This window comes from Hemiscyllium ocellatum, chromosome 7 (assembly GCF_020745735.1).
Source record: "Hemiscyllium ocellatum isolate sHemOce1 chromosome 7, sHemOce1.pat.X.cur, whole genome shotgun sequence".
Lineage (NCBI taxonomy): Eukaryota > Metazoa > Chordata > Chondrichthyes > Orectolobiformes > Hemiscylliidae > Hemiscyllium > Hemiscyllium ocellatum.
Window position 1 is genome coordinate 113,325,010 of NC_083407.1, and position 12,903 is coordinate 113,337,912.

General features: G+C 43.0%; 1 protein-coding gene across 2 annotated transcripts in view; it reads left to right on the forward strand.

Annotated features, from left to right (window-relative positions):
• The window catches only part of fam117bb (family with sequence similarity 117 member Bb), a 226,590-nt gene extending 214,218 nt beyond the window's left edge, over nucleotides 1-12,372 (forward strand). For both annotated transcript variants that reach the window (XM_060828106.1, XM_060828107.1), the window contains one exon: nucleotides 11,226-12,372. In XM_060828106.1, the coding sequence (XP_060684089.1) occupies nucleotides 11,226-11,541 (316 nt within the window). In that variant the 3' untranslated portion in view covers nucleotides 11,542-12,372. The remainder of the gene's footprint in view (nucleotides 1-11,225) is intronic.
• The last annotated feature ends 531 nt before the right edge of the window (nucleotides 12,373-12,903 follow it).

Consider the following 12,903-nt stretch of genomic DNA (forward strand, 5'->3'; position numbering starts at 1 on the left):
ACAGCAATGGGCCAGCACCAACCCCTGAGTCACTCTACTAGTCACAGGCCTCCAGTCCAACAAGCATCCTTCCACTATTATCATCTGCTTCTTACTATCAAGCCAATTGTATATCCAGTTTGCCAGCTTTCCCTGGATTCCATGTGATTAACCTTCCAGTGCAGCCTACCATGTGGAGCCTTATCAAAGGCCAATGTGAAATCCATTAAGACCTTGTCTATTGCCCTGCCCTTGTCAACCTTCCTGGTCACCACCTCAAAGAACTCTAACAAATTTGTGAAGCATGATCTCCCACGCACACAGCCATGCTGACTATTCCTAATCAACCCCATGTCTTTCCAAGAGCAAGTCTATCTTAGCTCTCAGAATCTTCTCAATTAATTAGAGTTATAGAGATGTACAGTCCAACTTGTCCATGCCGACCAGGTATCCTAACCTAATCTAGTCCCATTTGCCAACACTTGGCCAATATCCCTCAATCCTTTCTATTCATGTACCCATCCAAATGCCTGTTAAATGCTGCAATTGTACTAGCCTCTGCCACTTCCTCTGGCAGCTCATTTCATACACGCACCACCCTCTGCTTGCAAACGCTGCCCCTGAGGTTACTTTTATATCTTTCCCCTCTCACCCTAAATCTATGCCATCTAGTTCTGGACTCTGCCACCCCAGGGATAAGACTTTGTCTATTTATCCTATCCATGCCCCTCATGACTTTATAAATCTCTGTTAAGTCACTCCTCAGCCTCTGATACTCAAGGGAAAACAGCCCCAGCCTATTTAACCTCTCCCTATCGCTCAAATCCTCCAACCCTGGCAACATTCTTGTAAATCTTTTCTGAACTCTTTCAAGTTTCATATCATCCTTCCAATAAGAAGGAGACCAGAATTGTACGCAATATTCCAAATGTGGCCGAACCAATGTCCTGTACAGCCGCAACATGACCTCCCAATTCCTATGCTCATGACCAATAAAGGAAAGCATACCAAATGCCACCTTCACTCTCCTATTTACCTGCAATTCTAGTTTCAAGGAACTATGAACCTGCACTCCAAGGTCACTTTGTTCAGCAACAATCCTAGGACCTTATCATTAAGTGTATAAGTCCTGCTAAAATTCGCTTTTCCAAAATGCAGCACCTCGCATTTATCTAAATTAAACTCCATCAGCCACTTTTCAGCCCATTGGCCCATCTGATCAAGATCCCATTGTACTCTGAAGGTAACCTTCTTCACTGTCCACTAAACCTCCAATTTTTGTGTCATCTACAAACTTACTAACTACGTTCACATCACCCATTTATATAAATGATGAAAAGTAGTGGACCCAGCACCAATCCTCGTGGCACTCCATTGGTCACAGGCCTCCAGTCTGAAAAGGAACACTCTGTCTTCTACCTTTGGGCCAGTTCTATCCACATGGCTAGCTCTCTCTGTAGTTCTTTAATTTGCTTAGTTTCAAAGCAAAAGGGCAGCATTTCTCATTGCCAACTGTTATGAAACCAACTCCACTTCAAAACCCATCATAAACATCAGCATGTGAAACACAGGGTCCCTCACAGCGCCAGGATGCAGGTTTGATTCCAGCTTTGGGCAACTATCTGTATGGAGTTTGCACGTTCTCCCTGTGTCTGCGTGGGTTTCCTCCAGGTGCTCCAGTTTCCTCCCACAGTCCAAAGATGTGCAGGTTAGGTGAATTGGCCATGCTAAATTGTCCATAGCGTTCAATGATGTGTGGGTTAGGTGCATTCATCAGGGGAAATGTAGAATAATAGAGGTGTGGGTCTGGGTGAATTGCTCTTTGGAGGGTCGGTGTGGACTTGTTTGGCAAATGGAGGAGAAAGTGAGGACTGCAGGTGCTGGAGATCAGAGCTGAAAATGTGTTGCTGGAAAAGCGCAGCAGGTCAGGCAGCATCCAAGGAACAGGAGAATCGACGTTTTGGGCATAAGCCCTTCTTCAGGAGGGCTTATGCCCGAAACGTCGGGCAAATGGCCTGTTTCCACACGGTAAGGATTCTATGATTATTAAAAGTACCTATCTTTTGGCAATCCAAGAATGACAACTTGATTTTGTACTCAACCAGTTTTAAATTTCATTTGGTCTAGTCTGAGTGTGCAACGAGTTTAACATGATTAATCATGTTTGAAATTGCTGTGTCCCATTAGGTATCACTTTTCTGTGATGACTTAAAAGGGGGGGTGGTTAGCTCAGATGGTTAGTTTGTGATGCAAGTGTGATCTGAAAATGTGTTGCTGGAAAAGCGCAGCAGGTCAGGCAGCATCCAAGGAGCAGGAGAATCAACGTTTCGGGCATGAGCCCTTCTTCAGGATGCAAGTGTGATGCAAACGTGAGTTCAATTCTTGCACTAGCTGAGCTTATCATGAAGGAGTCTCCTTCTCTCTTCTAGTCTGAGGAGTGGTAACTCTTGGGTTAAACTATTGCTGGTCATCTCTTTCTAATGAGAAAGCAGCCCTAAGGTCCTCTGGGACAATGGAACTTCATCCTTAAGTAACTGTGATGACCTAATATGATTAACATGAATGGCAGTAAAGGACGAAATAGAGTTCTTGATGTCAAATTATTTCTAATTTACATAGAATATCTGAATACCTGAACCAAAACATTTAGAAACCTCACGGAACTAGTTCCCAATTTTAAATTTTGTGTTTAAAATTCACAACACATTTCTCTCTTATTCTGCCTCAGTGTTTTCTACCATATTGGAAAACATCAATATCTTGCAGATGGCTGAAGTTTTTCTTTTATGGTACCAGAAATAAATTGCAGGATCTGCTTATAGCTGAAAACTAGCTGCTTTCAAACAAAGCACATCTCACCAAAATATGCTGTAGTCTGGACATATCATTTGGCCCAGGGCCATATTTGCTTAGTTTCCTTCTCTTGCTACTTCTCTGGGAGTTTCGGATATTTTCTCTGAAAAACATAATCCCACAGAAGTGTCATTCTTATTAGGTTGACATCTGCTCCCATGTATGTGACCAAACAGCTAAAAAGAGTTTTTTTTTGTATATATATTTATTCGCAAATTCTTTTTAACTTTACAAATATATAAAATTATTGATAAAAACAATCAATAACAAATATCAGTATAATAAAAAGAAAACAAACACAAATTACAATACAGCTACTATCTACTAACTACTAACCAACCCTATAATACAAAGCAAACCCTAACACTGTGCAAAGCAATACCAAAAAAAAAGCAAAAAACCCCCCAAAAAAACCCACAAAAAACAGAACAGCTATGCTTGGCGCAAAGCTCCCAAACAAAGGAACAGGTGCATTGTATACATATTCGTATTAACTCGGGAGACCCCCTCCAGGGCCCAGGGCTTGACAAATCTAATCATCCTGATTAAGCAATTGCCCTAGTTAAGATAACTGACAAATCTATATCCAAATAACTCAAGTAGGGCTGCCATGTCTTATAAAAATTGTCTGCTAAAAGATTTTAAAGATTCTAATAACACTGACTTGCTTTTCAAATTCTCCAGAAGTGCCCTCACTTTAGCCTCAAAAGTCTTAAAAATAGGTGGATTTGGAAGGGCTTATGCCCGAAACGTCGATTCTCCTGTTCCTTGGATGTTGCCTGACCTGCTGCACTTTTGTGGGCAGCACGGTGGCACAGTGGTTAGCACTGCTGCCTCACAGCGCCTGAGACCCGGGTTCAATTCCCGACTCAGGCGACTGACTGTGTGGAGTTTGCACGTTCTCCCCGTGTCTGCGTGGGTTTCCTCTGGGTGCTCCGGTTTCCTCCCACAGTCCAAAGATGTGCGGGTCAGGTGAATTGGCCATGCTAAATTGCTCGTAGTGTTAGGTAAGGGGTAAATGTGGGGGTATGGGTGGGTTGCGCTTCGGCGGGTCGGTGTGGACTTGTTGGGCTGAAGGGCCTGTTTCTAAACTAATCTTTCCAGCAACACATTTTCAGCTCTGATCTCCAGCATCTGCAGTCCTCACTTTCTCTACTAAGACCCATATGGCAAGACTGATCACCTATTATAGATTCATAGAGGTCTATAGCATGGAAAAAGGCCCTTCAGCCCATTGAGTCTGCACCAGTCAAAAACAAGCACCTGACTATTCAAATCGCATTTTCCAGCACTTGGCTGATAGCCTTATATCCGAGAGTGTGCTGGAAAAGCACAGCAGGTCAGGCAGCATCCAAGGAGCAGGCGAATTGACGTTTTGGGCAAAAGCCCTTCATCAGGAGCTTTCGGGCTTTTGTCCAAAACGTCAGTTCTCCTGCTTATTAGATGCTGTCTGACCTGCTGTGCTTTTCCAGCGCCACTCTCTCGCCTCTAATTTCTAGCATCTACAGTCCTCACCTTTGTCTCATAGCCTTATATGTCTTGGCTTTGCAAATATACTCTGGTACTTCAGCATAAACTTCATACTCTATCTATCTAACTCCGTATTTCTTTCCTGTTAGAACATAGAACGTAGAAAAATACAGCGCAGTACAGGCCCTTTGGCCCTCGATGTTGCGCCGATCCAAGCTCACCTAACCTACACTAGTCCACTGTCCTCCATATGCCTATTCAATGCCTGTTTAAATGCCCATAAAGAGGGAGAGTCCACCACTGCTACTGGCAGGGCATTCCATGAACTCACGACTCGCTGAGTAAAGAATCTACCCCTAACATCTGTCCTATACCTACCAGCCCTTAATTTAAAGCTATGCCCCCTCGTAATAGCTGACTCCATACGTGGAAAAAGGTTCTCATGGTCAACCCTATCTAAACCCCTAATCATCTTGTACACCTCTATCAAGTCACCCCTAAACCTTCTTTTCTCCAATGAAAACAGCCCCAAGTGCCTCAGCCTTTCCTCATACGAGCTTCCTACCATGCCAGGCAACATCCTGGTAAACCTCCTCTGCACCCGTTCCAGTGCCTCCACATCCTTCCTATAGTAAGGTGACAAAAACTGCACACAATACTCCAGATGCGGCCGCACCAGAGTCTTATACAACTGCAACATGACCTCAGGACTCCGGAACTCAATTCCTCTACCAATAAAAGCCAGTACACTATATGCCTTCTTCACAGCACTATTTACCTGGGTGGCAACTTTCAGAGATCTGTGTACATGGACACCAAGATCTCTCTGCTCATCCACACTACCAAATATCCGACCATTAGCCCAGTACTCCATCTTCTTGTTACTCTTACCAAAGTGAATGACTTCACACTTAGCTACATTGAACTCCATTTGCCACCTTTCTGCCCAGCTCTGCAGCTTATCTATATCCCGCTGTAACCTGCCACATCCTTCTTCACTGTCAAAAGCTCCTCCGACTTTTGTATCATCCGCAAACTTGCTCACCCAACCTTCTAGCCCCTCCTCCAAGTCCCGAAGCGGTGTTCCGCAAGGATCTGTTTTGGGACCATTGTTGTTCTACCCATGTCTCCGTAATAGCCACAACATCGAAATCCCAGGTACCAACCCACGCTGCAAGTTCACCTACCTTATTTCGTATACTTCTCGCATTGAAGTATACACACTTCAAGCCACTTTCCTGTTTACAGGCACCCTCCTTCGAGATTGATGCCATGTTCCTAACCTCCCTACACTCCAGGTCCTGCACCCTAAAGCTACAGTCTAGGTTCCCATGCCCCTGCAGAGTTATTTTAAATCCCCCCAAAGAGCACTAGCAAACCTCCCCCCAAGGATACTGGTGCCCCTCAGGTTCAGGTGTAAACCATCCTGTTTATAGAGGTCCCACCTTCCCCAGAAAGAACCCCAGTTAACCAGATACCGGAATCCCTCCCTCCTGCACCATCCCTGTAGCCACACATTTAACTGTTCTCTCTCTCTATTCCTTGACTCTCTATCACGTGGCACAGGTAACAAACCAGAGATAACAACTCTGTTTGTTCTAACTCTGAGCTTCCAACCTAGCTCCCTGAAAGCCTGCCTAACATCCTCATCCCTCTTCCTACCTATGTTGTTGGCGCCAATGTGGCTGCTCCCCCTCCCCCTTAAGGACCCGGAAAATACGATCAAAGACATCACGTACCCTTGCACCTGGGAGGCAACATACCAATCGTGAGTCTCTCTCACCCCCACAAAACCACCTATCTGTGCCCTGGACTGTTGAGTCCCCAATAACTATTGCTCTGCTCTTCTCCTCCCTTCCCTTCTGAGCAACGGGGACAGGCTCCGTGCCAGAGGCCTGAACCCCATTGCTTACCCCTGGTAAGTCGTCCCCCCCACAAGTATCCAAAACGGTATACTTGTTCTTGAGAGGAACGGCCGCAGGGTGTCCCTGCACTGGCTGCTTCCTCCCAGTCCCCCTCACTGTCACCCACCTGTCTGCAATCTTTGGAGTTACTACTTCCCTCAAGCTCCGATCTATGACCCCCTCTGCCTCTCGAATGATCCTAAGTTCATCCAACTCCAGCTCAGGTTCCCTGACACGGTCTTGGAGGAGCTGGAGATGGGTGCACTTCCTGCAAGTGTAATCAGCAGGGATGACCATGGCATCCCTCACCTCAAACATGTTGCAAGAGGAACATTGCACTGTCTTCACTGCCATCCCTCTAAAAGTAACCTTTAAAAAAAAATTAGGTCTAAAGAATAGAACAAGCAAAATGCAGCACTTACCTGCTTACCTCAACGGGTCTTATTATTAGGTTAGAGGAGGAGGGCGGGTGGGAGGCACTACCTCAGTAGTGTCTTGGGTTCCTCTTCTGCGCGCCTTTATAGAAAAAAAACCTACCCAGGTAAGTTTGCGCAACACCAGTTTCCGGGTCCACTCTGATGTTAGTTTATTTTCAAATATATTTATGTATAGAATATTGAACACGAACAGGTCCTTTGGTCGACCATGTCTATGCTGACCATGATGCCATTCTAACACCATCTGCCTGTACCTTGTCCATTTCCTCCTGTTCCCTGCTTGTTCATGCTTTTATTATATCTGCTTCTACCACTTCCCCCATTATCATGAGAATTTTGGCACCAAGTTCTGTTTTGAGACTGTCCTGTTATCTTATCCGTACAGTTATGCCTCACTTCCATTTTATTGTCTACTGGGACAGCTGCTGCAAGATTTTCCCCAGTATGTCATCGCTTTCTGACAGAAGAGTTGTTTCTGGTCTTGCAGTCGATCCTTGCACTGTACTTTCTTACTGTCCACACTCTCACCCGGTTTTAATCTCAGTAACTTTCACTTACTGCCCATTAACTGACCCTACATCTTTTAATAAGGTTGTTAACCTTTAACAAGTGGGATTACCAGTTCTCAGTGAAACCCTGAAGTTATTTTTTTTCTCGCTGATTCTTATCATCCAATAACAGTTGTATGTATGGAAGACTTTGGGGAAACTAAAGGTCTGACGCTTTAAACATAATTGCCTTATATGCACTGTGTCAAGTTTTTTTTTTCACTAAACCCTGGATCATCAGCTATTTTATGTGGAATTACAACTTCCTTTGGTGATCTGTGTGTTGTCTTCACTAAACCTAAAGCAAGTTGAACTCCTTTAGTCCTTAAACTATGTGTCGATCCCCATAACTTAGTGAATAAAGATCATATTTAACCAATCTATCTTCGAGGTCTACAGCACAGCAAAAGACTAACCTGCATAACAGTTGAAATACAAGCAATGACTTTTACTACGTTCAGTTGAAGTCCACGTCTGACAAATTCATCAGAGGACATAGGACTTCCTGTGATCAATATTTGACATTTGAATTTAGCATCTTCTTCATGCTCTTACTGACAATCCTCTTTGTTGTGTGTCTTTTTGAGGAAACTGAAGATTTAGTCGAACGGGCAAAATAGTGATAAATGGAATTCAATCTGGAGAAGTGTGAAGTAATTTTTTTTGAGAGGGGACACAAAACTAGGGAGTAAACAATAAATGGGAATCCTGAGGGGAGAGGAAGTGAGAGACCTTGAAGTGCATGTCACAAGTCCCTGAAGGTACTCTGACAGGTAGATAGTGTTCGTAAAGCATGTGGAATGCTTTCCTTCATTGGATACAGTATGGTACAAGAGATATATTGCTGAAACTTTATGCAACACTGAGCAATAGTTGGAATTCTGTGTACGATTCTGGTCTTGTTGCATTACAGGAAGGACATAACTGCCCTGGTAGTGCTACAAAAGCGATTTACAAGACTGTGTTGCCAGGGCTTGAAAATGCATCAATGAGGAAAGATTGGATTGGCAGGGATTGTTTTCCTTATGTAGAAGAGCTGACTTAATTAAGATGTGCAACATTATGAGCTTAGGGTGGACCCTAAGCAGGAAGTTCTATTTCCCCGTGCAGAGAATTAATTATGGGGGGCACATTTAAAGTAATTGGTCGAAGAATTAGAAGGACTATGAGAAAGATATTGTGCACCCAGAGGGCGGTGTATGTCTGGAATTTACTGCTCGGTTTTGATGGTTGAGATTGCAACCCTCAACTCATTTTAAAAATAACCTGGAGGTGCTGTAACCTGCAAGACTACACACCAGGAGATGAAAGGTGGGATTAGAATGAGTGTCTATTTAATTTTAGACAGACACAGTACGCCAGTTGGTCTCTTTCCATGCTGTAAATTAATCATGATTCTCTACTTTGGACAGTTCATTTCATTATGGTGCTCCATTTCATACCTTAAACACTTTATTGTTTCTGGGTTATGTTCATCCATTAAGGGGTGGTAGGTGTAGGACAGATGTTAGGGGTAGATTGTTTACTCAGCGAGTTGTGAGTTCAGGGAATGCCCTGCCAGTAGCAGTGGTGGACTCTCCCTCTTTATGGGTATTTAAATGGGCATTGGATAGACATATGGAGGATAGTGGGCTAGTGTAGATTAGGTGGGCTTGGATCGGCGCAACATCAAGGGCCGAAGAGCCTGTACTGCGCTGTATTTTTCTATGTTCTATTACTTTAGTTCCAATTTTGTCTTTTTTTGTAAGACCCAAATCTGCTACAGATCTTTTCATCCCACTTTGCCTATCTTTAACCTTTGCAGTGTATTGTTGCTTGCATCTAGTACCTGATCTAGATCAAGGGTTTAGCAGTCTTCTGCTTTTTGTGTCATTGCGGACTGCCTCATTTGCTCGATGAAAGCTGAAGGAAATGACAATTTGCCCAAGAATTTATTTTAAGGCAACAAACGTTTGGATCCAACAGCATGACCTTCCAGAACACGCTACTAGTTAGAACTAGTTCTCTTCTGGGGTTAGACAGTTCAGTAACTTAAATGCTTCTACTTACCTGACCTCTGAAGAAAAGTCAAACTGGACCTGCAGCATCAATTCTGTTTCTCACCCCACAGATGCTGCCAGACCTATTGATTTTCTCAATGTTCTCTGTTCCTAATCCAGGGTCATAGTACTGGATGAACAGAGACACAAATGAGTGGGTTGGATTGAGTAGAAGTTCAAGAATTTAAAGAGTCACTACATACAGTTAGAAAGAGAAAACAGCCTTTAGGAACACTGGGAATGAGGTTCTGAGCCTTGTCCTGGCAAAATTGAAAGTAAAACTAAGAGTAAAATGAGAAGAGGTAAAAGAAGAAGTGAATAACTGGATACGCATGAAATATGCATTGAAGGAGGCTTGAAGAAGGCCAGCAATGAACCAAGATGGTACCAGTGGCCCACTATGGAGCCCCATTCTTCAAGCCAAAGATACGTTCTTCATTGGAACAACCATCTAGTTTCTAAAATTTCTCAACAGTTCACCACATTGTCAGCATTTCACATATCATCTTTCTTGTGTACTTCTGCTAAGAATTTTAATAGAATGTCCCCATCTTCATTTAAAAAAAACCAAGAACTGCGGATTCGGCGAGTCAGAAACATAGAACATAGAAAGATACAGCGCAGTACAGGCTCTTTGGCCCTTGATGTTGCGCCGATCCAAGCCCACCTAACCTACACTAGCCCACTTTCCTCCATATGCCTATCCAATGCCCGTTTAAATGCCCATAAAGAGGGAGAGTCCACCACTGTTACTGGCAGGGCATTCCATGAACTCATGACTCGCTGAGTAAAGAATCTACCCCTAACATCTGTCCTATACCAACCTCCCCTTAATTTAAAGCTATGCCCCCTCGTAATAGCTGACTTCATACGTGGAAAAAGGTTCTCATGGTCAACCCTATCTAAACCCCTAATCATCTAGAAAGTTCTGGGAAAACTCAACAGGTGTGATAGCATCTGTGAAGAGAAAGCAGACATAATATTTCAGGTCCAATGTAGCTTCTTCAGAATAGTGTTCTGCATTAGAATAAAGAAAATTACAGCAGAGGAACAGGCCCCTTGGCCTTCCAAGCCTGCGCCGATCCAGATCCTCTATCTAAACCTGTTGCCTATTTTCTGTTCTTTTTCTCAGGGGTGGTAAATGGGATCCAAGTCAATGTGTTTGTTGATAGAGTTCCAGTTGGAATACCATGCTACCATATAATAAAATACCTTGCAAGAACTGTAACAAGCACTACGTTGGGCAAACAGGCAAAAAACCAGCCACCAGGATACATGAACGTCAACTACCCACAATACGACATGACCCACTCTCACTAGTATCTTTACATACAGAAGACGAAGGACATCACTTCGACTGGGGCATAACATCCATCCTAGGACAAGCCAAACAGAGACACACGCGAGAATTCTGGAAGCATGGCATTCCAACCATAACTCTATGAACAAACACATTGACTTGGATCCCATTTACCACCCCCTGAGAAAAAGAACTAGAAATGGCATCACCACAGGAAATGACATCACCAACCCACAGAAACCTAAACACATAAATAGAAATCAGGCCATACCACCAGTGCTTCATCTGGAGGTGCAGTAATGATGTTACCTAGTATGGTGGTGAAACGTCTGAAAACGAACCTTTCAGCTCAGTGAGCAAACCTACATCCAGAACTTTCCTCTGAGTAGTGCAGTGGAATTCTAAGCAAATCAAGTGCCCCTTTATCTCTCTGTTGCTGTGTTTTCTATGTTACAACAGTGAGTATACTATAATTGTACTTCAGTATTCTTCAGCATCGCACTGAAATGGTAGCCTAGATTAGGTGCTGAAGTATCTGGCATAGAACTTGAATCCACAATCCTCTAAGGCTGAAAAATTGACATTTGGTGACTATACTTAAAATAAGCTGTGCCCACAGGCTTGTCAACTGACCTTGATGACTGTAGTAAAATTTAATTTCTTTTATTACTAATATTGTGTTTCCTTTATTCCAGACCGAAGCAGCTGCATGAAGTTCCTCAGTTCTTCTGCCCAGATAAAAATAAGGTGAACTTTATCCCTAAAAGTGGCTCTGCATTCTGTCTGGTCAGTATTCTGAAGCCACTCTTGCCCACGCAAGACCTTACTCTGAAGGGCTCCAATCACGGCCTAATAGTTCCTGCCGCAGTTATACCTACAGTATCACTGGCACAACCTATCCCTCTGCCAACACACATGGAGCAAGATAGAATTTCAAGAGGAACCTGTATGGGCCACCTGCAGCCTTCAGTTCACCAGCAGTCAGCGCAGACAGAAGAGTTGGAGAAATGATCCGGTGAAGCAGGCCTTCGCTGGGAAGACCTACAACAAATTCACATATCTGCAGCTCTACAACTTGGCAATAAGGTTTCAGGCCCAGGGTACAGGCAAAGGTGGGCTGGGGGCAGGGGATGTAGGGTTTCCAATTAACTCAACAGCAAAATTTACTAATTGCCTTCCAATAGCAGAGTGTAGACCTTTTCACAATGGGAGGTGGTTCTGCTATGGCGTATGATGTTTGACATACTGTACTTTAAATGTGCATGCTCTCCCATTTAGGCAAGGACTGATCTGTGGAAGGTCACAAGTTTGAGCAAGGCAATTGGACAAAATTTTACTTGAAAGGACTGTCACTATTTTCCCCCCTCCTTTGTGGAGCCTTATCTTTTAATGGTTCCTGTTCTGTTTACATTTAAATAAAGATTATATATATATTATATACAAGGTTAATATTTCCAAGTTAATCAAAGGCAATTGAAAGCCTGCTTTACACTAGTGCAACACTTGAGTGCAACAGTAGTTCTGTTCTCAGGAAATTTTCCTCATTTTTTTTGTGCTCATGTATATTTGCTGTATCATTGGCCAATTTCACATGAGAAAGCTTAACCAGATAAAGTGGAGATCTTTCAAATAGGTCATTATACTTTCTGAAATATTGCTGTTATGTCTGTGTTAAGACATTAGCAGTACTAGAAATGGAAGCTATGCGATGGTGAATGAAACAATATTAAAGCTTTTCATACTCTGTGCCCCCTTTGACCTTTCACATCCTCCACTGTAATCAGACACCATTATAAACTCAGTTTGTGCGTCGTTGTTGCTAAATAATATTTTGCCTGTCCCCACTGCCTTTATTGATGCTCATTATTGTGCTTCTGCTTGAAACTATTCAATGTGTTGAGTCCTAATGGAGGTTATAATTTTTTTCTGTCTTGGCTTTCAGCCACAATTTTAAATCCAAATGTTGAAAATTTAAGATGTTTGTTTTTGCAATTGGCTAATATGTCAAAATGCGTAATGTCCTTGGGGAGTGAGGAAATCTTTGCAGCTTTTCAAAATGTAAAGTCTGTCTCTACACTTCTACATCCCACCTTCCCTTTCCACTACTTCCAACTTTTATTTGGAGGATGTTCATATTGGAAACAAATTGATGAATTTCACTATTTATTGAACAAAGCAAGTTTTGTATTATAATGTTGAAACTACCCTTGATTATAAAGGTTAAGAAATGTGGGAACTCTAACCCTGAGTATGAAGTTTGCCTACATTCTTGCCTCCCTATCGATCACTAAAAGTGTTTCTTCCTCAGATGGTTAAAGCATTCTAAGCTCATTAACTCATTATCTGAATTGATATTTACCCAATTAAGGGAAG